The sequence below is a fragment of the Pan paniscus genome, chromosome 8, assembly GCF_029289425.2.
Source record: "Pan paniscus chromosome 8, NHGRI_mPanPan1-v2.0_pri, whole genome shotgun sequence".
In the NCBI taxonomy this organism is placed as follows: domain Eukaryota; kingdom Metazoa; phylum Chordata; class Mammalia; order Primates; family Hominidae; genus Pan; species Pan paniscus.
In genome coordinates, this window is record NC_073257.2 from 107,137,012 (window position 1) to 107,161,350 (window position 24,339).

The following is a 24,339-nucleotide window of genomic DNA, read 5'->3' on the forward strand; positions in this document are numbered from 1 at the left end:
CATAAGTCCAGGCACATTTATACTGAAGCCACTTCTCTTGCCACACAAAGTAGATCATTAGGAATACTACCGGAAGCTCTGCCCAGTGGGAGGACTTTTCTCCTTACAAGGCCAGCTCAAGAAGTACAGCAGTGCAGCCACCATTTCAGCATGCCCTTACATACCTAGCCAACTCATCCATGAATCAAGTCTGGGCTTCCTCTTCCACCATCTGCTGCTCATATGGGATCCCCCATCAGCCATGGGGAATTGCTAAGGAAGGGGTACAGCAGTAGAAAGAATGAGTATCCAGGCTTCCATGCCCCTACAGCTCACATGTTTCCTCCAGCCCTGCTCAAGCCTTCCTCTCATCTCATGAGGGATTGCTCTGGAAGATGCCTGACCTTCTGACCTAATAAGAATGAGAGAACCCAAATCATGATGGGCAGTTCTGCCACCTGATGTCCCATGGTCAGGGGCTTTGTCTCTATCCAAGCTGTGGAAGAATGCCAGGAGTTATTTTATGAAAAGCATAAAGTTCTGTACTGCAGATGGCAGTCTTGTTCTAGAACCCAAGGGGCTTGGGTTTTTATTCTCCCACTGGTGTACCATCTTGAAAACTCTGACATCATAGGGTCTCCTAGATCATATGAACCAAGCACAGAGCCACTTCCACTATAGCCTGCACCTGCTGCAGATCACTTTTCTGCTCTGGGCCAGATCAAAGCTGGCAGCCTTGAAGGGAAACAGAAATCCAAGATGTCTTTGTTTTAAGGTGAGTTTAAAGTTGTGTTGTCCAATACAGTAGCCACTACCCCCATGTGTCTACTGAGCACTTGAAATGTGGCTTGTGACAAATGTTGAAATGATAATACTTTGGATATATAGTATTATATAAAATGTATAATTGGCCGGGCACGGTGGCTCACACCTGTAATGTCAGCACTCAGGGAGGCTGAGGTGGGCTGATCGCTTGAGCCCAGGAGCTCAAGATCACCCTGGACAACAGGGAAACCCCACCTCTATTAAAAAATATAAAAATTAGCCAGGCACGGTGGCTTGTGCCTGTAGTCCCAACTACTCAGGAGACTGAGGTGGGAAGATCACTTGAGACCAGGAGGTCGAGGAAGCCATGATTGTGCCACTGCAATCCAGCCTGGGCAACAGAGCAAGACCTTGTCTCAAAAAAATAAAAAAGAAAGTATTATTGGCCAGGCGTGGTGGCTCACACTTGTAATCCCGGCACTTTGGGAGGCCGAGGTGAGTGGATCACAAGGTCAGGAGTTCGAGACCAGCCTGGCCAACACACTGAAACCCTTTCTCTACTAAAAATACAAAAATTAGCTAGGCATGGTGGTGCGTGCCTGTAATCCCAGCTACTTGGGAGACTGAGGCAGGAGAATGGCTTGAACCTGGGAGGTGGAGGTTGCAGTGAGCCAAGATTGTGCCACTGCACTCCAGCCTGGACGACAGAGCTAGACTCTGTCTCAAAAAAAAAAAAAAAAAAAAGTATTATTACAATTAATTTTACCTGCTTTTTTTGTCTTTTCACATTGCTACTAGAGAATTTTAAATTACATTCATGCCTTGCATCATACTTCTATTGGACAGCGATGAAGCAGCAATCACCCATTTACAGATTTACCAAGCTTGTGGACTATCTGCCACTTGCAAGGTACTGAGCTGAGTGCCGAGGAGAAAAGCCTGAAAAAGACAAAGGATCAGCTCTCATGGAGGCTTCTTTCCTTTCACGAGATGAGTGATTAGTGTCTTCTGTGATGCATGCCAAGAAGGAGGTGTCCCCTGGGTATGGGAGCATAGGAGAGTGGCATCCAAGTCATGCTGGGCAGTCAGGAAGCCTGTCTGGAGGAGGAGGTGGCTCAATCTCGAAAGACAACAGAAATTTATTAAATGTTAAGTAATCAAGAGGTGCAGGAAGAGCATACCAAGTCAGAGAAAACAGCTTGATCACAGTCTGCATGACTCTGGCTGACTTTTTCCTCTTCAGGAAATTTTCTGAAAGCTTAGTAATTAAAGATGGCTACAGAGTTAGACTGTTCCTTCCAATCTTTTCACTTTAGAGGAAGCATGAAAGAGAAACAATCAGATAAATATGGTAGGCATGAAGCACAAAAAATAGGCCAAATCTCAAATTGCTCTCAGCAGTAATTTTTTTTTTTTTTTTGAGACATAGTCTCACTCTGTCACCCAGGCTGGAGTGCAGTGACACAATCTCAGCTCACTGCAACCTCTACCTCCCAGGTTCAAGTGATTCTCCTGCCTCAGCCTCCAGAGTAGCTGGAACTGCAGGCATGCACCACTATGCCCAGCAAACTTTTGTATTTTTAGTAGAGACAGGGTTTCACCATGTTGGCCAGGCTGGTCTGAAACTCCTTACCTCAAGTGATCCACCCACTTCAGCCTCCCAAAGTGCTGGGATTACAGGCGTGGGCCACCACGCCTGGCAGAGCAGTAAATATTTGTATGTGCCAAATACTGGGGGCAAAAGGGAAGGGCTTCTTTGCCACATAACACAGCTGGCACTTAGGGGTGGTAATGCTGACATTCTGTTTCATTCAGTCAGGAAATGAACTCCCCATACAGGCTATATTGAATAGTAATAATGGTCACCTGAAGCTGTTGGTGTTTGGCCTCCCCTGGAAGCAAGATATCTGTATGAAAGACCCACACCTAAGAAGTAATACTGACAAATGTCAGACATTTGATTGGCACATTATCTGAGGAGAGGGATTAGAGAAAGTTCTAAGTATCTAGGAGTCATCTATTCCTTACAATCAAAATCCAAATCATAACTGTTAATGTCTTTGTAAATGAGTCAGACCTGCTGTGGTTCAGAGACTTTTCATTTTATGTTGATTTCTAAGAACTGCATAGTTTAAGCCACCTTGACTTTTATAAGCGTAGAAACAGATGGGGTTTAAAGTAAGAACTCATTAACTGCCAAAAAATAAAAAAAAGAAATTGAGAGCTTTAACATGGCATGATTTCTGCCTGAACAGTTTCAATTCTGCTTGTTGTGGCACTACAACAGCTCATGTGCATAAACTGTCCATCGTACATTCTGGCTTCAGAGTCTGTGGTATGAAATCCTGGTACTGATTACAATTCTTACTATTAGAGTATGTACCATGTTAGTGCATTCATAATGAAAGGTCATGAACTATTACCGAGGGTGGTGAGCACTGCTCAAGAATAGATGGTTGCTCCTTTGGAGGAAAGAGGGTTGCTTGGGGTACCCTGTCCACCTCTCATAACAATCACTTAGTCTCAGTGTCTGGAGGGATGGGGGCACCACTGTTTGAGCCCATGAGGGATTAGTCACCAGGAGATAAACTGTGGTGACCTCAGATCTTGACTCAGGACTCGTTCTTAGCAGCCAGGGTCCTCAGTCTCCTCTGTGAGGAGGACACAGTGGCCATGTCCTGGGCTCTCTGCTGCTGCTGGACACTTTCCTGAGGTTGCTGCCCCTCATGAAGGGGAGCAGCTGTGATGTCAGCAACCAGCCTGAAGAGGGACTTACTAGGGAATGTTTCCAAGCCGACTGCTAATGCTCCCACCTATTATTTGGGAAGCATTCATTTCCTCAGATAAGCCTCAGAACAGCCCAATGCAAAGAAAACTTCATTTCATTAAAACAGAGCTAGGGGCCGGGCGCGGTGGCTCACGACTGTAATCCCAGCACTTTGGGAGGCCAAGGCGGGCGGATCACGAGGTCAGGAGATCAAGACCATGCTGGCTAATGTGGTGAAACCCCGTCTCTACTAAAAATACAAAAAAATTAGCCGGGCGTGGTGGCAGGTGCCTGTAATCCCAGCTACTCGGGAAGCTGAGGCAGGACGATGGCGTGAACCCAGGAGGTGGAGCTTGCAGTGAGCCGAGATAGCGCCACTGCACTTCAGCCTGGGCGACATAGCGAGACTCCGTCTCCAAAAACAAAAAAAAAAACAGAGCTAGGTATCTTATATTAGCATTACAGAAAGAGGATTTCAAGCAAGCTTCGAAGAAATATAAGAACAGAGCTTGTTAAGATGCAAGTTGCAGGGGAAAGGCCAGTAAATCTGAGAGAAACAAGAAACCCAAAACAAGAAGACAGGCCTCAGAAATCTCATCAGGCTTGAGTAGGAAATGGGACACATAATCAGATAACAGACACCACACTGCTTTGTAGTCTATACATTTATTGAGTAAAAACAAAATCAGTGTCAGACACGTTATATTTGATTGGGTTCAAATTTGGCTGATGTCCAAATGCAGCAGAGAAGAACGGCGGGGCGAAGGGACACGGTGTTGCTGACAAGGTGACACTGAACAAAACAGTTTTCCTTTAATTGTAAAAGCGGGCATCGCACAGCTGGTGTGAGTCAATTAACCAAGGCAGGGAGGGGACTCAATGTTTTACAAGCAGAGGGAAAACCAAAGTAAGCAGAGAACTTTCAAGAGAGGAGAGGCCAGAACACTGAGAGAAAAAGCTGCAGCAGAGGCCTGCTGGAGAACAGTGGTCGGATCTGCTGGCTCACTTGGGGAACACAGTGACCACTTCATAACCCTCAGGTGGTGTGACTCGCTCCCGGGCATGCTTCTCACAGTAGATTTGATCCTCCACAAAGAAATGGCCCTTCTGTTTCAGGTTGGTGCCACAGTCAGTGCACACATAACACTCAGGGTGGCGGTGACGGTCCCGCAGCTTCACGAACACACCGCTACAGAAGCAAGGGAGGGAAGGGACTCCATCAGTGACAAGCACCTGCAGGTGGCACCTGAGCAGGTGGCACCATCCTTCCTGAGCAGGGGCCTGGGGCTTCTCCCCAGGAACCCATCACAGGGGAAACCAGGGCCTCCCAAATGGCCTCCAATCATAAGGGACTTACTTCTCCTTCCCAGGGTCCAGAGACATTTTTCCAAAAACCCCTCCTACTTCAACAGGGCAGCCCTGATTTTTCTCATTTTACATGTTCATAACCTAAGGGCTCCGCAGTGAAGGAAAACCTTCACAACCTGGCTGTGGGACACAGGACCTTTCTGGCCTCTCTGTTGCATTTTTCCAGGAGGGATTTGTCTCCCTCACAAGCAAAATGTGCAACATCCAGCACTTTCCACATTTTCATGGTTTACCCAACCTGCAGGGTCTGCAAAGGCTGTGGGAAGCAGATACTCACACAATCCCAGTGCCACATTTGTCACACATAGGCAACTTCTGAGCATTTCCAATCGACGCAGCCACTTTAGTGACAGGAGCCTTAACACTTCTGAATCCTGAGGGCTTGTTGGGATCCCCTGAAATGAGGAAAACACTGTCATTGGCCAGGAAGGGCAGAATTGCGTAAGTATCACTCAGCTCTTCAGAACCACTTATAAATATATGTTCAAGCAAGGCCATGGGAACTGGAGTGACTCTGCTCTGTGATCCTGGGCAAGTAACTTAACCTCTCTGGTCCCCAGTTTATTTTTCTATAAAACAGGAGATTAACACCTGGCCAAAGAAAAGCCCAAAAAGCCAAGACAATCCTAAGCAAAAACAATAAAGCTGGAAGCATCATGCCACCCAAATTCAAACTATATTACAAGGCTACAGTAATCAAAACGACATGGTACTGGTAGAAGAACAGACACATAGACCAATGGAACAGAACAGAGAACCCAGAAACGAGACCACACACCCACAACCATCTGATCTTTGACAAACCTGACAAAAACAAGCAATGAGGAAAGGATTCCCTATTTAATAAATGGTGCTGGGAGACCTGGCTAGCCATATGCAGAAAATTGAAACTGGATCCCTTCTTTACACCATATATAAAAATCAGCTCAAGATGGATTAAAGACTTAAATGTAAAGCCCAAAACTATAAAAACACTATAAGAAAATCTAGGCAATACCATTCAGGACATGGGCATGGGCAAAGATTTCATGATGAAAACCCGAAAAGCAATTGTAACAAAAGCAAAAATTGACAAATGGGATCTAATTAAACTAAAGAGCTTCTGCACAGCAAAAGAAACTATCATCAAAATGACGAGACAACCCACAGAATGCGAGAAAATTTTTGCAATCTATCCATCTGACAAAGGTCTAATATCCAGCATCTGCAAGGAACTTAAAACAAATTTACAAGAAAAAAATAAGCCGGGCACAGTAGCTCACTTCTGTAATCCCAACACTTTGGGAGGCCGAGGTGGGTGGATCACCTGAGGTCAGGAATTTGAGAATAGCCTGGCCAACATAGCCAAACCCCCTCTCTACTAAAATTACAAAAATTAGCCAGGTGTGGTGGCATGTACCTATAGTTCCAGCTACTCAGGAGGCTGAGGCAAGAGAATCACTTGAACCCAGGAGGCAGAGGTTGCAATGGGCTGAGATTGTGCCACTGCACTCCAGCCTGGGCAACAGAGCGAGACTCCATCTCAATAAAAGAAAAAAATAACCCCATTAAAAAGTGGGCAAAGAACATGAACAGACAGTTTTCAAAAGACATACATGCGGCCAACAAACATGAAAAAAAGCTCGACATCACTGATCATTAGAGAAATACAAATCAAAACCACAATGAGATACCGACTCACGCCAGTCTGAATGGCTATTATTAAAAAGTAAAAAAACAACAGATGCTGGCAAGGTTGTGGAGAAAAAAGAACGCTTTTACACTGTTGGGATGTAAATTAGTTCAAACATTGTGGAAGACAGTGTGGTGAGTCCTCAAAGACCTAGAAGCACAAATACCATTCAACCCAGCAATCCCATTACTGGATGTATACCCAAAGGAATATAAATCATTCTATCATGAAAATACATGCACTCTTACGTTCATCACAGCATTATTCATGATAGCAAAGACATGGAATCAACCTAAATTCCCATCGATGATAGACTGGATAAAGAAAATGTGGTACATATACACCAGGGAATACTATGCAGCCATAAAAAGGAACGAGATCTTGTCCTATGCAGGGACATGGATGGAACTGGAAGCCATTACCCTCAGCAAACTAATGCAGGAACACAAAACCAAATACCACATATTCTCACTTGTAAGTGGGAGCTGAATGATGAGAACACATGGACACATGGTGGAGGGACAAGACACACTAGGGCCTGTCAGATGGTGGGGAGTGGGGGAAGGAGAACATCTGAAAGAATGGCTGATGGATGCTGGGCTTAATATCTAGGTGATGGGATGATCTGTGCAGCAAACCACCATGGCACATCGTTACCTATGTAACAAACCTGTGCATCCTACACATGTACCCCTGAACTTAAATGTTGGAAATTTAAAAATAAAGTTCTTAAAAAAGAAAAGAAATCCACATCACAGATAGCACAAAACCATCAGAATACAGCAAGCAACAGCAGGCAGATAACAATCATCTCCTACAGATCAGAGGAAGGAGCCTTTCTGTAATCAGCCTAGTGCGTGTAAAATAAGCCCCTAGTAGCTAGATGCTGAGCTGCCTAAGGCCCCACTCATCACATCTTAGGTAACAAAGCCCTGTACCATGGTAGCTATTAATAATGGTAAAAATCACCTGGAGGCCTTGTTAACACACAGATTGCTGGGCCCCACCCCCAGAGTTTCTGAGCCAGAAGGCCCAGGATGGGGCCTAAGACTCTGCATTTCCAACAAGTTCCCAGGTGCCACTGATCCAAGAACCACTGGACAAGAGCAAAGAAACAGCTTCCTGTGCCAGGTGAGGGGATGAGGAGAGGGTCACTCCATGACTGCAGTCACGTCGGGCAATCGCGGGGCTGACAGACAAGGGCCTTAGCTCTCTTGTTCTTTCAGAAAGTGAGTCCCTGTATGCTGACCAATCCTTCCGAACCAAAAACTGAGACACATGTTCACACAATGGACATTTATTGTTTATTTTTACTGATTAGAGATAGCATCTCGCTATGTTGTGTCTCAAAGTCCTGCCCTCCAGCGATCCTCCCACCAGAGCTTCTCCAGTAGCCACTGTGCCTAGCAACAAGGGGCGTTTAGAATACATGGTTGACTGTATTTTGACCACAATTACCCCGCCCCTCTCTTGCCATGCTTACCTCCAGTCAGTGGTTCCCTACTGGGGGCAATTTTGTCTCCTAGAGAGCAGTTTCGATTGTCACAGTGAAAGGGGGTGCCACTGGCGTCTAGTGGGCAGAGGTCAGGGATGCTGCTGAACATCCCAAAATACACAGGGCAGCCCCACAACAAGGACTCATATGGCCCAAAATGTCAATAGCACCAAGGCTGAGAAACCCTGCTCTCGATGGAGTAGACTTCCCCATCCCGACTTTAGCCAACGTGAGCAGATGTGAGCCTTACACAGGCAAAAGCACTAAGGGCACTTGTGTGGTTTGGCCCTGTTCCCACAGAGGTATTGCCTCTGCCATGAAAACAGCAAGCACCAGAGCGCCTCTCCCTTCCCTGGGCTTGAATGAGAGGACTCAGGGGGCCTGGTCCAGCCCTGCCAAGCCCAGCAGAGCCACAGCTATCCTGTAGCCCCCATAAATACAGGTTACCCACTGCTGAATAATACAATATGAGAGATGGTTTGGGGTACTTGGCTGGCTTATGGGGAACAACAAGAGGGTATATGTGAATGCAGCCTGAACTCTCAATAGCCCTATCATGCTGCCATGGCTCAGACTTAGGCTTCCCCCCTCAGAGCTGGGACTATTCATCGCTGGGAACCGATGCACACAGATGTCCACCTGGCAGCACATGAGATGGGGCTGAGATTAGGAGGCTCCATAGTTTTAAGTGGTGAGCTCTACAGACGGGCTTGGTGAAGACTCAGTTCTGCCCCACCAGCAGGTGCATAAGGAGAAACCACCTTGGTGCTTCTGTTCTCCCCGAGCCTAAGGCACCTTCTTGCCCTTCCCAAGCCTTCCTCCCTTCCTTTGGGAGGAGGCCAAAGTTCCAACTTTGTTCACCATATATTTTACCTGTATTAATTTTTTTAATATTGCATTTAAATGTCATTTTTTTTCATGATTATTGAGTTTTCCAGTGCCCCCTTAAATTCTGCACTCAAGGCCGGGCGCAGTGGCTCATGCCTGTAATCCCCAGCACTTTGGAAGACCAAGGCGGGCAGATCACTTGAGGTCAGGAGTTCGAGACCAGCCTGGCCAACATGGTGAAACCCCATCTCTACTAACAATACAGAAACTAGCTGGGCATTGTGGGACGTGCCTGTAGTCCCAGCTACTTGGGAGGCTGAGGCAGGAGAATGGCTTGAACCTGGGAGGTGGAGGTTGCAGTGAGATGAGATCACGCCACTGCACTCCAAACGTAGGCGACAGAGGTCTCAAAAAAAAAAAAAAAAAATTCTGCCCTCAAAGCAGTACCTCCCTCACCTCACCCTGATCCTGGCCCTTCCTAGAGGGATCTCAGAAGGGCCTAGGTGGGCATCTTCTCTAAGCATCATGCCTCAAGCATCCCAAACGGATTCCCTCATTTTCTGGCTGATGAAGCCATCTGGCTGCCTGCCCATGACAAGAAGGAAATGGCAGCATCTCTACATACCTGGGCAGTTTGCAAAGGCACTGATTGGGCTGAGAACCAGTTCAATGAGGTTGGGCTCTCTTATGCAATGGGCTTTTTCACATTTCACACTTAAAGACCCGGAATCCACTCAATCCATAGAAAAATCACCAGGAAAGAAGAGAGGCTGCAAAAGGGTAGAATGAGAAAAAGCCAGGAGGGACATGAAATCTCCATTAGGTAGGAGAATCCACATCTGTTTCTAGAATGAAGAGACCTGACCTGGATAAAACTGGGCACAGCTTGGGGGAGAAGGCTGCCTGCCCAACAGAAGACTCACTGTGGCCTGTTCAGCCCTACGGTGCCACCTGTTGGCTTCAAGGTTTTTTCTCTCGCATATCCAGCCAACACTGCTAATCCAGAGAAATCTCTCTTCCTTTCTTCTCAACTAGCTTATAGTGAAAATACTAGCTTCCTTTGAACTCCAGGCAACTACAAAAATTTCCAAATTTCTCTTCTTACAGTGAACCCTGTATCCCAAATATTTCTGGGAAAAAAGTGAAAATTAGCTAAATAAACCACAGCTGTTTTTCTGTCCACTTCACTGCTCAACAACCTTGCATGGCTTCACACTACCTTTAGAATAAAGCTCATGATTCTTAACCTTGCACCTGGTGGTCCCCCATATCTAACTCAAGATTACCCGAGGATTCACCTGGAACCCTGGGTAACCAGCCAAAACGAGCCTCGGTACTTGCTGAACAAGTCTCCAGTTTTCTCATCTCAGAGCCTCTGGCCACCACTGTGTTTTCTCAGCCCATGACTGCTCCTTCCAAACCTCCAATCATTAAAAGTCTCCTTCAATGGACAGATGAATGGATAAATAAAATGTAATATACACAAACAATGGAATAATACTCTGCCTTAAAATGGAAAGAATTTCTGACACATGCTACATGGATGAACCCTGAGGATATTAAGCTAAGTGAACTAAGCCAGGACCAAAAGGACAACTACTGCATGACACCACTTATACAAGGTATTTAGAGTAGTCAAATTCATAGAGACAAGCAGGAGGGTGGTTACCAGGAGCTGGAAGGAGAGAGGAATGGTGAAATACTCTTTAATGGGAATAGTTTCAGTTTTGCAAAATAAAAGAGTTCTATGGATGGATGGTGGTGATAGTAGCACAATCACATAAATGTACTTAATACCACTAAATTGTACACTTAAAATTTGTTAAGATGGTAAATTTTATATTAAGTATATTTCACCATTTTTTTTAATATAACGGCTTCTTCTGCCTGCAAGTTTTGGAATTTGAGCCATAACAAGATGAAGGTGAGGAACCAAGAGCCCCTTTCTCCTAGTCTAGAAGCTGAATTTTACCCAAAATGAGACAGCTTGTGTTGGGTCTTCAAGGTTTATGACCAAATACTGCCGTAGCCAAGCTTCCTTCAGGGAGGGGCCTTACTCACTGTGCACCTGGCAGTTTACAGATGTGGCTTTACTTAACCCTGTAAACAATCCCATGAGGTCCTGGCTATTAGCTTCAATGGATCTGTGCAGAAACTAGAGCTTAGAAAGGCAAGCAACTTGCTGGAGATGTCACAGCAGGTCAGAGGCAGATCCTGGATGCCAGTGCTCTTTCTGCCCTGCAGCACTGCTTTCTGAACCAGAGGCGTTTCTGAATGACAGGATCTCTCATCAACAGCTTTTACTACCTTAACCTTTCACCATTTTATCTCAAATAAAAACAGGCATTTGGGGCCGGGTGCAGTGGCTCACATCTGTAATCCCAGCGCTTTGGGAGGTCCAGGCGGGCAGATCACCTGAGGTCACAAGTTCAAGACCACCCTGGCCAACATGGAGAAACCCCATCTCTATTAAAAATACAAAAATTATCTGGGCATGGTGGTACACATCTGTAATCTCAGGTACTTAGGAGGCTGAGGCAGGAGAATCGCTGCAACCTGAAAAGCGGAGGTAGCAGTGAGCCGAGATCATGCCACTGCACTCCAGCCTGGGCAACAGAGCAAGACCCTGTCTCAAACAAAAACAAAAACAAAAACAAACAGGCATTTGGGTTCCTTCCCCGAAGAGCCTTCTGCATGTAAAGAATGTTTAGAATGGAATTTATCCTGTTACTGTCAGTAAAGATTTAATGTGGGTACACAGTAAGAGATACAGGAGAAACTACAAGATTTGCTATCTCCCTCTTCCCTTCCAGCAGAATCTTGATTCTCTTTGGGGCAAGAACCATCCAGATTAAGGGCTAAAATTTTTTTTAAAAAGAATCCTAATTCCCAGACTCTCGTTTCTAACTAGGTGTAGCCAGGTGACTAAATCATGGTCAATAAAATGGAAGAGTAGTATGGGACTTCTGGGAAGGAGAAAGCTGGCTCATCTGAAATTGGAACTCCCCAGTTAGCATTATCTCCCTTCTTCCTCCCTGTCACCTGGAGGTAAGCATGATGGTTGGAACACCAGCTGCTAACCAGGACCACGAAGTAACCTTGGGAATAGAAGCCACAAATTTGGGTGCTGGAGTGCCGGATAGGAGTCCAGATCTTGAAGAGCATGGAGTTTCCAAATCCATGCTCAGGTCCTTCTCTGTGAGCTGAGATGAGCTCTGCAGCATGTCTAGTTGGGCACGGATGAACTTGACCTTGCCTCTCATTGAAGGGTTTCACATCCACGTAAGAGTGAAATAAGTTGTGGTTTCTCACATGTTTTTACAAAGCTATCATCCTCAAGGGTTGGCCCCCAAGTTGTTTGTCAGGCAAAGCTAATACTGGAACTTGATACGAAGTATGGCTCATTACTTCCCAGCTGCTCAGCTACTCCAAGCAAAAGAGGAAAGCAGTGGTAGAACAGTATCATTTTAGCATAAAAGAAGCACATGCAAACACATGGCCCATGGTTTCCTAATTTCCTATGGTTGTAAACTGCCGCTCTCTCTAAAGAAATCACACAAATGGGGAGGAAGCCCAGGTGTCGGGTGTGTTCAGAAGAGAACTTTCTTATCAGAAAGGGCTCCCCAGGAAGCTGAATCTTCGGCTGCGGACTTTGAGGAGGGAGGTTCATCTTCCAGAGGGCACATGCCTCTCAGCCAACATGCCAATCCCTTTGCAGCCTGGCTGAGGCAGGTCTCACACTCACCATCACAAGGTGTCCCCTCACTGGAGCATCCACTGTCTCTTTGCAGATGGGTCCATGAGAGAGATAGAGGGCATAGAAAACAAGACCCCACTGAAGTGCCCAAGCCTCAAGAAAGGAAGAGAGAGTGTGGAGGACTGGGCATCACGGGGACCAGGAAAGGGTACAAAACCCAGCTCTCTGGAAAAGACTGCCCATGAGCATCACAGGAGGTGCTGATGAGGAACTACCAGGGAAGAAGCGGGTGTGAGGGCTGCTGATCATCTTTGTGAGGGGAATAAAGCATCCCTTCTTCAATACATCCACCTGTCACAATTTCTCGACGTATAGCATTGTTATTAAGTGAAGATACTTTTACCACTGTCCACTTAAACATGATCATAATAAGTGTACATTACATAATGTCTTCAGTGAGAAGCATGTCTCCTGAGACCTGCAGAACCCTACGGGGTGACCCTGGGTGACTCAACATCAAAGCTCACCCCAAGGACAAGAAAGCCTCTTCATGACATTTCAAACACCACAATAACTATGAAGCGAGTACTCAGTTACGATAATGGATGTTTTACACAACTTATGCCATTTCATGACCATGATAATCTTAGAGGAAAGGAGTTTTATCCCTGATGGACAGATGAGAAAACAGACCTGGGAAGGCTGAGATTTGCCAAAGGTCACAGAATAAGAACATGGCCACAAGGGGGAGCTCTTGGGCCCTCAAGAGGCCACCCACCCTAGAGCAAATGCAAACACATGCCCCCAAGCAAAGCCAGCCCCTGGCTTCACTGAACACTAATTCATTCTCATTCTGCTGCTCATTGCCCATGGCCTTCATCACTGAAGTTCCTCAGCCACTACCAAGGTATTGTTTCTGGGCTCAAAGCAAATAAATGGCCAAGGGACAGACCAACAGGCTCCCACAGCAGTCAGGCTCACCCCAACCTTAGCATCCTCTTGCACATGTGACAGGACACAGTTGGCCAGGCCTGGAGTTTCTTAAATACAGACCCAGATGGGAAAATGTGGTCAGCACTCTCTTCCTCTCTCTCTCTCTCTCTCCCTCTATCTCTTTTAAAGAATTTTAGCATTTTAAAAGCCCATGCCCTCCAAAGCAGGCTCCAGAGTGTGTTCACCTGTGCTTCCGCAATGACTGACTCTCACATCTGACCTTGAACAAGTGCCTCTGACTGCAGATGGAGCTGATTACCTTTTTCTTCAGACTCCAGGATTTCCTGCAAAACCAAGAAAGACGTGGACTGTTTCGGGGGCTCATTCAACTCCTGTTTCTCCTGAAGCATCTTGTAAACTTCAGATTCTTTGTCGATGACAAGGCTGCTTGGAGGCTGAGCATGGTCTAAGCTGTAAAGAATGTTTGAAAAATTGATTAGGACATGACAGAAGTTAAAAATAACTTCACCAGGAACCTCCTCCAGGCAGACACTGTTGATTTGAAGGATGGATAGAAATGATCTCAAAGCCCTCTCCTAAATCAGCCACAGACCTGCTGCCAGCACAGTGAAACTGAGATGTCTTTGTAGTCAGAGCTGGCTGCTGCTTCAATGCAATCAGAGGCTCTTCTTCTAAATAGCTTCAGTAGCTCAATTACTTTTTGGCCTAATCCAGTGGAATGAGAATGCTCTATCTCTTTATAAATTCCATCAGCAGCATTATGTCCAGAGAAAATTTAGAAAAAAAAAATGTCAACCACAACCCAACCATGAAGAACTCAGCCGGGTCCCCCTTGTATGGGCCACAAACATTGCTTGCACAAGCAGGAATCATAGTGTTATTCATTCCCGACGATCTCACAGTGCTTTCCTTGTCTATAAATACTTCCTGATTCTCAAGGCCAGGCGCTTGGGTCTCCTCACCTATAACACAGAGGTAACAGCACTTTCCTTGCCTGGTTCACAGTTTGGTGGTAAGGATGGGACATGCAAGTGCTTTGTGAACTGTTGATGTTCAGGCCCAGGGACTGGGCAAGCCAGGCCTTGTCTTCCCCACCTTCCTCCTGTCATTCCGGGTGACCCAGAACAAGATAAGACAGGCAGAGCCTGCCTCTTTCCCTGAGGGCTCCACTTTCTAAGCAGTGGACGGTGACAGGGAGGTAGTCTCTCATCAGCTATACCTGTAAATCTATCCTCCATCTCACCCCTTCTCACCTCCCCACCTCCCCCAGGTCCAAGCCATGCCATGCTTAGGCCAAAGTGATGGCCTCTATTCAAAATATCAGAGTGATATTTTTTGTTTTTTAGAGACAGGGACTCACTCTGTCACCCAGGCTGGAGTACAGTGGTGCAATCACAGGTAACTGTAACCTCGAACTACTGGCCTCAATAGATAAATCCTCCTGCCTCGGCCTCCTGAGTGGCTAGGACTACAGGTGTGCCACCATCCCCCGCTGATTTTGTCATTATTTTGTAGAGACAGAGTCTTGCTGTGTTGCCCAGGCTGGTCTCAAAGTCCCGGCCTCAAGTGATCCTCCAGCCTCGGACTCCCAAAGCGCTAGGATTACAGGCATGGGCCAGAGTGCCTGGCCTAGAATGATATTTTAAACATGAATCAGACTGTGTCATGCTGTGGCTCAATGTATTCTCATTTGACTTAGCACAAAATATTTAGTTTTAATACTAAAATATATGTTTAATCAAATTCAACTTTTTTGGAGTAAATGTTATCACAGAGGAGAAAGTCCCTCACATATGTGACCCAAACTTCTCCCTCCACACACATCCCCTGCCAGCCCTGGCCCACTCTGCTCTACTGAGACCAGGCTTCCCGCTGTGCCTGGGAAACACTAGCTTCACAGCCTATGCACTTACTGTGCCCTCAGCCTGCAATGCCCTTCCCAGGTGTTGTCATGGCTCCCATGCTTCATCCAGGTCTCTGCTCAAGTGCACTCCTCAGAGAGGCCTTCCTGACCCCGACTCCAAACAGTCCGCCACATCCCCACTATCACTCTTAACTCCCTACCTGCTCTCTCACCATGGATTCCAGTGTATTCCCTTATTTCTTTGTTGTCTATCTCCCCCTGGAAAGTAAGCCCCAGGAGGGCAGGAGCATGGCCTGTCTTGCTCCCCATCACATTCCCAGGCCCGGCTCAGTGCCTGGCACAGGTCACAGTTCAGCAGGCAGCAGGCAAGTGAACGAACACTGCAGAATGGGTCCAGGGCCTCCTTCCTCCTTGCTGTGCTCCCCCTGTTCCTGCAGGCTCACGAGGTCCTCCAGGGCAGCCAGCCTCTGAGGGTTGTGCCAGGGACATGGGCAGCCCCACCTCCTGGCCCCAGATCACCACCTTCCTCTCAGCTGAGCTGCTAAGGAGGAAGGCCAGTGTGCCCAGTGGAACCAAAGAGCAAATATCAGATGGTGGGGCAATTTATTGATGCAGATGGATAGATTTGTATATAAACAAGTTGTGCTTCCTGAGTAATAAAGCTATAAAGTCTCCAGCCCACCAGGCTGCCTCCCAGCTTTACAGATGCAGGCAGTGGCCAGGAGTGGTTTTATTCAGCAACTCTAAACAGACTCTCTTTAGGGCTGGAGCCACTTTCACAGGTGCAAATGAATTTTATCAGTTACGCTTACTCATTTCCAGGGTATATGTTTTCCCTGGGTAATTCTCCGCAAGTTCCCTTTTCCTCTCCCTCTCTCCCTCTCCTTTCTTCCTTTCTCTTTTCTGAGACAACCTCTGGGGCACGTTCAGTACTCAGGTCCCCAGCTAAAGGCAGAGTCAATCATAGCAATCAAGGTCCAGGTGTTTCCCTTCCACTCCAACCATGTTCTCACAATAAAGGAAAAGGCACCCAAAGAGTGGCATATGCTTCATGGCTACCAAAGAAGGTCAGAGTTTAAGTAGCAAGATTCATGGGTTGGTCACTCCGGCTGGCTGCATTTGGGGAAGGGAAAGCAGCTATCCCTGCCTGTCCTGCCCACTCCTGCTTGGCCTCTTCCCCCACCTGCAGGGAACTGTGGGTGCCTCTCAGGGCAGGCAATGGGGCCACCTGGGGGAGTTGTTTTAACCAAGGGTCTTTCTTTGTCTCACTTTCCAGCCCTTTCTTTGAGTTATATGCCTGACTCTTTGAGTCCTGAGTTTGGAACTTGCCCCATAATAAGCATATTACATTATTTTTGGATAAATCTTTTTTCTATTACACTTAGGACTATTTTAAAATTGAGATCAGACTATGGAATGTTCTTGGGAAAGATTTTTCTTCTTCTTTGGTGTATGTTATGTCTGGAAGCCACCAATGGAACACACCAAAAAAATGACAGAACCCAGACCACAAGGCCATCACATATTCTTCCAGCAAATCACCTTGTGAGGGATTTCTATAATTAAAAAAAAAAAAAAAACTTACCATTTTTCTCAAATAATGATAGTATCTTTAAACCACTGGACAATTTATAAAGGACTTTCAATATCTATTACCTTACTTAAGGTATTGATACACCTGACTCAAAATAACATCCTAAGATCCAACGTCTAAGTCTTAGACACTAGATTACAGGTATTGACATGATACCACAATATCTTAAAAAATGATGACAAAAATATGAAGGAGAAATGGAGCAAAAAATTTCTCGTTTTTATATTAAAAACAGCAATGAAAGAATATTACAGTGATATGGCTTCAGAAAATATAATACACACCACTCAGTCTCCAGGAGAAAAAGTTTTGACGGCGGAACAGTGAAAATAAACACTTTCTTCTGAACCCACTCTATACAGTTTTAATAACGAGTTTAAGCAAATTCAACTACTTTGGAGTAACAATACGTTACACAAAGTTTCCTAGTTCTTGTTTCTCCCTGGGAGCTTATGTGTATCTGTTTCCTAAATGTTTAATATTTTCTCCCACTATTTTAGGACGTGACCTGAGGGCCCCAGGGTTATTCTAGCCAAGCCACTCCCATTCCTGCCAAATAAGATGGCTGACACAGCCAGGCGTAGGAGGATAATAGTGGTCTTTAGAACATAAGCAGAAACTCCCCTTGAGCCCACCTCCCAGAGGAGGATTTTGGAGGCTGAGCCTGCAGACCTTATGTGATTCTCACACCTGCTCCAGCCAAAAGGGCAGCTGGGGTGAGGGTCAGAAGGACGAGGAGGATGGAAAGCAGTACGCCCATGGCTCTGGATCATGGGTCAGCACAGCAACCCTGGGATGAAAGTCTACTCCATCAGAACCATGAAGTGCCCAGAGTGAGGATATAAGGGGCTTTTTTTTTTTAAACTTGGGCCATCATCTGTGGCAGCAACTTAATTATCTGTATATAAATCTCAGCTAGGCCAGGTGCGGTGGCTCACACCTTTAGGAGGCCGAGGCAGGCGAATTGCCTGAGCTCAGGAGTTCGAGACCAGCCTAGGCAACACGGTGAAACTCCTATCTCTACTAAAATCCAAAAAAAATTAGCCAGGTGCTGCAGCGTGTGCCTGTGATCCCAGCTACTTGGAAGGCTGAGGCAGTAGAATCGCTTGAACCTAGGAGGCAGAAGTTGCTAAAACAAGACAGCCATAAGAAAAAAATCCTCATTGCTGATACAACCTTAGTAGGGTCATTTTCTCACACAGTAAGAACATGTTGATACTTTAATAAAACTACCTGTATGTGAGACAAAAATTGGAATAGAAAGGGGGATTATGTGAATTATTGAAAGCATCCAGACAGGAGAAGATGGTCTCCTCATAAAAATCTTTTTCCTGTCTGAGAAGATGAGGTAGACATATTTTTCCCTGTTTCACCCAGTAAAACCAAAAACCCTGGACATTACACATAAAACAACATGAGAAGACTCTGACAGGGCAACGGAAGGCACACTGGCTAGGGACCCCACGTCCTGAGGACCACGATGGTGAGCTCCCAGGGTGTTCTTGTTTCCTTGGACATCCCAGACATGGAGCTGAGGGCAGCAACCTGGAAAGGGCAATGGGCACAGACAGAAGAAGTCTCAAGAGGAGCCTGCTGTATCTGACCAAATAACCAGAAAGGGGCAGCCCAGCAAAACACAACACGTTGAAACAACACTATTCTCCAGCCAAATGCCAGAAAAGGCCAAGTGGGGGGTCCAGACTTCTAGTCTCACCAGGCTATGATGCGGTTTCCCAACTATCTCACTGGGGTAGACTCCGAGAAAGCCCAATAGAGAGTCCATATTTCATCCTTACCCAGCTGTAATGAAGAAAACCTAGGAGAGAATCAGGACTCTCACCACTGCTCAGCAGTGTCTAGGCCACCACTCACCCATAAGGTGTCAGTGGAAGCCATATGGGGAGCCAGAACTCCCACCCCATCCAGCAGTAATGAGTGGCCCCAATGACCTCAGGTGTGACAGGGAAAGTGGACTTTCTACCCCCACCTATCAGTAATGAGGCAGCATCCCCAACCCCATATCTGAGAGGAAGCCAGTGAATACAGAAGGTTTTAATGCGATCCAGAATCTAATAACATAGTAACAAGAATGTTCAAGATTCAGTTGAAAAATCACATCTCTCAGAAGAACCAGGAAGATCTCACACTGTAAATAAGACAATAAAGAGATGCCAACACCAAGATGACAGAGATGTTGGGATTATCTAACAAAGATGGTAACACAGTCATCATAAAATGTTTCAATGAAAAATTATGAGCACATTTAAAACAAATAAAGTCTCAACAAACAGAAGATACAAAGAATGAAATGGAAATTCTAGAACTGACAAAATAACTGAAATAAAACCACAGTGGATACACTCAGCAGCAGCATGAAGGAGACAAAGGAAAGAATCAGTGAACTGGAAGGTGAATATTAGAAATTATACAATTTCAAGATCACAGAAAAATAGAATGAGGAGAAAAAAAAGAAATGAAGAGCCTCACAAACCTATGGGAATATATAAAAGATCAAAAATTCATGTCAATGGAGTCTTGGAAGAAGAGAAAAAAGGTGGAACTAGAAAAGTACTAGAAGAAATCATGTCTAAAGGTGTCCTAAATTTGGCAAAAGACATAAAGAAGTGAAGTGAACAGGAAACAGGATAAACCTAAAAAAATCCATACCAAAACACATCATAGTAAATTTCTGAAAACTACAACAAAGAAAGAATTTCCAAAGCAGTAGGAGAAAAATGACGCCTTATCTAGAGGGGAAAACCAATTCAAAAGACAGCAGATTTCTTATCAGAATCCATAAAGAAAACAAGGAAGTAGCACAATGCTTTCAGCTGCTGAAAGGAAAAAAAACTGCCAGCCTAGCATTCTGTATCCAGTGGAAATATCCTTCAAGAATGAAGGAGAAATCAAGACATTCTCAGATACAGGGAAACTGAGAGCATTTATCTCTAGCAAAGCTACCCTAACAATGTTTAAAGGAAGTTCTCTAAATAGACGAAAAAAAATAAAAGAAGGAACCGGCCAGGCATGGTGGCTCACCTGAGGTGAGGAGTTCAAAAGCAGCCTGGCCAACATGGCAAAAACCTGTCTCTACTAAAAATACAAAAATTAGCTGGGCGTAGTGGCGGATGCCCGTTAATTCCAGCTACTCAAGAAGCTGAGGCATGAGAATCACCTGAACCTGGGAGGTGGAGGTGGCAGTAAGCGGAGATCGCACCACAGTAGTCCAACCTGGGTGACAAGAGCGAGACTCTGTCTTAAAAAAAAAAAAAAAGAAGGAATCTTGGAATATCGAGAATGAAAAAAGAACCCATAAGCAAAAATATGGGTTTAAAAAATACTTTCCCTCTCAATATATTCTAACTCTTGTTGACAAGTAAAGCAAAAATTATAACACTGTCTGATGTGGTTCTAAGTGTATAAAAGGATCTATTTTAACTATATTGTAAGCAGGGGAGGGCAAAGGTTCACAAAGAGAAGCAAAGTTTCTATACTTCTTTGAACTCCTGAAATGATGACACCAGTAAACTGTGATAAGTTATATATATACAATGTAATACCCAGATAACTACTGAAAAGGTTATACAAAGACATAGAATAAAAAACACTACAAATAAAAATGTTATTCTAAAAAAAATGATGTCAAATAACCCACAGGAAAACAGGAAAAAGAAAACAGAGAAATGGAAAACAGAAAACAAAATAAAATACCAGACTTAAGCCCTAACATATCAATCATCGCATTAATGTTCATCATCTAAATAAACCGACTGAAAGACAGAAACGAACAGGGTAGATACAAAACAGTACATTTTAAAACATGACCCAAATATATGCTATCAACATAAAACTCATTTCCAATATTAATATATAAGCAGGCTAAAAGTAAAATGGTAGAGAACAATATATCATGCCAATATTAATCAAAAGAAAACAGGAGTGGCTATATTATTAATAATATCTGATAAGTATACCTCTGAACAAGTAAATTTACCAGAGATGGAAATGGACATTATATAATCACAAAAGGGTTAACTCACCAACAGCTATAGCAATGTTAAATGTGTGTGCATCAAACAACAGAGCTTCAAAATATGTAAAGCAAAAACTGATAGAACTGAAAGGAAAAGAGACACATTCACAATTTTAGTTGAAGACTTCTATACCCCTCTCTTAACAACTGATAGATCAACTAGACAGATAATCAGAGAGGATAGAGAAAAATTCAACAATACTATCATGCCAGGCACGGTGGCTCACAACTATAATCCCAGTACTTTGGGAGGTCAATGCAGGAGGATTGCTTGAGCTCAGCTCAGAAGTTCAAGACCAGCCTGGGAAACATGGTGAAACCCTGTCTCTACAAAAATTACAAAAAAAATTAACCAGACATAGTGACACATACTTGTAGTCTCAGCTACTCAGGAAGCTGAGGTAAGAAGATCACTTGAGCCCAGGAGGCAGAGGTTGCAGTGAGCCACTGCACTCCAACCTGGGCAAGAGAGAGAGACTGCCTCTAAGTAAGTAAGTAAATAAATAAATCAGAAATGAAAGAGACATTACAACTAATACCACAGAAATAAGGATAATAACAGACTACTATGAACAATTATATATTAACAAATTAGAAAACCTAGAAGAAATAGATAAATTCCCAAAAACACAACCTACCAAGACTGAGTCATACAAAAATTAAAAATATCTAAACAGACCTATAACTAGTAAGGAGGTTCAATCAGTAATCAAAAACATCCCAACAAAGAAAAGCCCAGAACCAGATGGCTTCACTGGTGAATTCTATCAAACAATTTTAAAAGAATTAAAACTAATCCTTCTCAAACTCTTCCAAAAAACTGAAGAGGAGAGAATGCTTCCAAACTCATTCTATGAGGCCAGTATTACCCTGATACCAAAACCAAAGATACTACAAAAAAAAAAAAAAGCTACAGACTGATACTACTAATGAATATTGATGCAAAAATACTCAACAAAATACTAGCAAACCAAATTCAACAGCATATTAAAAGGATTAAACACCATGACCAAGTGGAATTTAATCCTGTAATGCAAGGATGTTTTAACATATAACAATCAATCAGTGTAACACATCACATTAACAGAATGAAGGACAAAAACTAGTCATCTGAACGCAGAAAAAGCATTTGACAAAATTTAACAAACTTTCATGATAAAAATACTCAACAAAACAGGAATGAAAGGAAATTACCTCCACATAATAAAGTTCATGTATGAAAAACCCATAGCTAACATCTCACTCAAAATGAAAAACCAAAAGCTGTTCCTTTAAGATCAGCAGCAAGGCAAGAATGTCAACTTTTACCACCTCTTTTCAACATAGCATTGGAGGTCCTAATCAGAGACCTTACGCAAGTCAAAGAAATAAAAGGCATCCAAATTGGGAAGGAAGAAGTAAAATTGTATCTGTTCAAAGACGCGATGATCGAATACACAGAAAACCCTAAAGATCCCCCCCAACTACACACACACACACACACACACACACACACACACACACACACACAATTGGAACTAATAAATGAATTCAGCATAGTTGCAAAATACAAAATCAACAAACAAAAAACAGTTGTTTCTATACACTACCAATGAATAATCCAAAAAGAAAACTAAGAAAACAATCTCGTGTAATCATCAAAAAGAACAAAATACCTAATAAACTTAACCAAGGAGGTGAAAGACTTGTACACTGAATAGAGTACATTTTAAAATTATAAAACATTTTAAAATGTTTAAAAATATAAAACATTGTTGAAAGAAACCAAAGAATGCACAAATAAACAAAAAGACATCTCATGTTCATGGACTGGAAGACCTAAGACTGTTAAAATATCTGTACTACCCAAAGCAATCTACATCTTCAATGCAATCACTATCAAAACCCTAATGGCATTTTTTGCAAATAAAAAAACACCATTGTAAAATTATATAAAATCTCAAAGGATCCTAAATAGCCAAAACAACCTTGAGAAGGAAAAACAAAAATGGAGGCCTCATACGTCCTTATTTCAAAACATTTTACAAAGCTACAGTAATCAGAACAGTATGGTACTAGCATAAGACAGATATAGAGACCAATGAAATAGAATAGAGAGCCCACAAATAAACCTTTGCATACACTGTCAAATGATCTTCAACAAGGGTGCCACAGCTACACAATGGTTAAAGAATAATTTCTTCAATGGTGTTGGAAAAACTGGATATTCACATGTAAAAGAATGAAGTTGGACCCTTACCTAACACCACATAAAAAAATAATTTGGCCAGGGACAGTGGCTCATGCCTGTAATCCCAGCACTTTGGGAGGCTGAGGCAGGCAGATCACTTGAGGTCAGGAGTTCAAGACCAGCCTGGCCAACACAGTGAAACTCCATCTCTACCAAAAACTACAAAAAAATTAGCCAGGAGTGGCAACACAAGCCTGTAGTTCTAGATACTCAGGAGGCTGAGACCAAAGAATCACTTGAACCCAGGAGGTAGAAGTTGCAGTGAGCCAAGATCATGCCATTGCACTCCAGCCCAGGCAACAGAATGAGACTTCATCTTTTAAAAAAAAAAAAAAAAAAGAAAGAAAGAAAAAAATAATTCAAAATAGATTAAAGACCAACATAAGACCAGAAACTATAAATACAAAACTTCTAAAAGAAAACATAGGGGGTCAGGTGCTGTGGCTGACACCTGTAATCCCAGCACTTTGGGAGGCCAAGGTAGGAGAATCACTTGAGCCCAGAAGTTCGAGATCAGCCTGAGACCCTGTCTCTATTAAAAAATAAAAATAAAAATAAAAAAAGCTTCCTAACATTGAATTTGGTGATGATTTCTTGAATATGACACAAAAACACAAGCAACAAAAGCAAAAATAAACAAATAGAACTACATCAAACTTTAAAACTTCTGCACCACAAAGGAAACAACAGAGTGAAAAGGCAACTTATGAAATAGAAAAAATATTTGCAAAACATACATATAATTAATATCCAGAATATATAAAAAAACTCCTACAACTCAACAAAAAACAAATAGCTCGATTAAAAAATGATCAAAGGATTTGAATAGACATTTAGCCAAAAATGATTAACAAGCATATGAAAAGATACTCAACATCACTAATCATTAAAGAAATGCAAATCAAAACCAAAATGAGGTATCACCTCACATCTGTTAAGATGGCCACTATCAAAAAGACATAAAACAAATGTTGGTAAGGTTGTGGAGAAAATGGAGCCCTTGCATATTGATGATGGGAATGTAAAATGGTGCAGCTGCTGTGGAAAACAGTATGGAGATTACTCAAAAAATTAAAAATTTACCATATGATTC

The 24,339-nt window shown here is 43.7% G+C and overlaps 1 protein-coding gene across 1 annotated transcript in view; it reads right to left on the reverse strand.

Moving 5' to 3' along the window:
- Positions 1-4,161: 4,161 nt before the first annotated feature.
- Positions 4,162-24,339, reverse strand: part of PDLIM1 (PDZ and LIM domain 1) — a 53,475-nt gene continuing 33,297 nt past the window's right edge. Inside the window, exons 5-7 of the mRNA XM_034931136.3 lie at positions 13,824-13,975; positions 5,157-5,274; positions 4,162-4,700 (exon numbers count right to left, since the gene is read on the reverse strand). Of these exons, the coding sequence (XP_034787027.1) occupies positions 4,514-4,700; positions 5,157-5,274; positions 13,824-13,975 (457 nt within the window). The 3' untranslated portion in view covers positions 4,162-4,513. The remainder of the gene's footprint in view (positions 4,701-5,156; positions 5,275-13,823; positions 13,976-24,339) is intronic.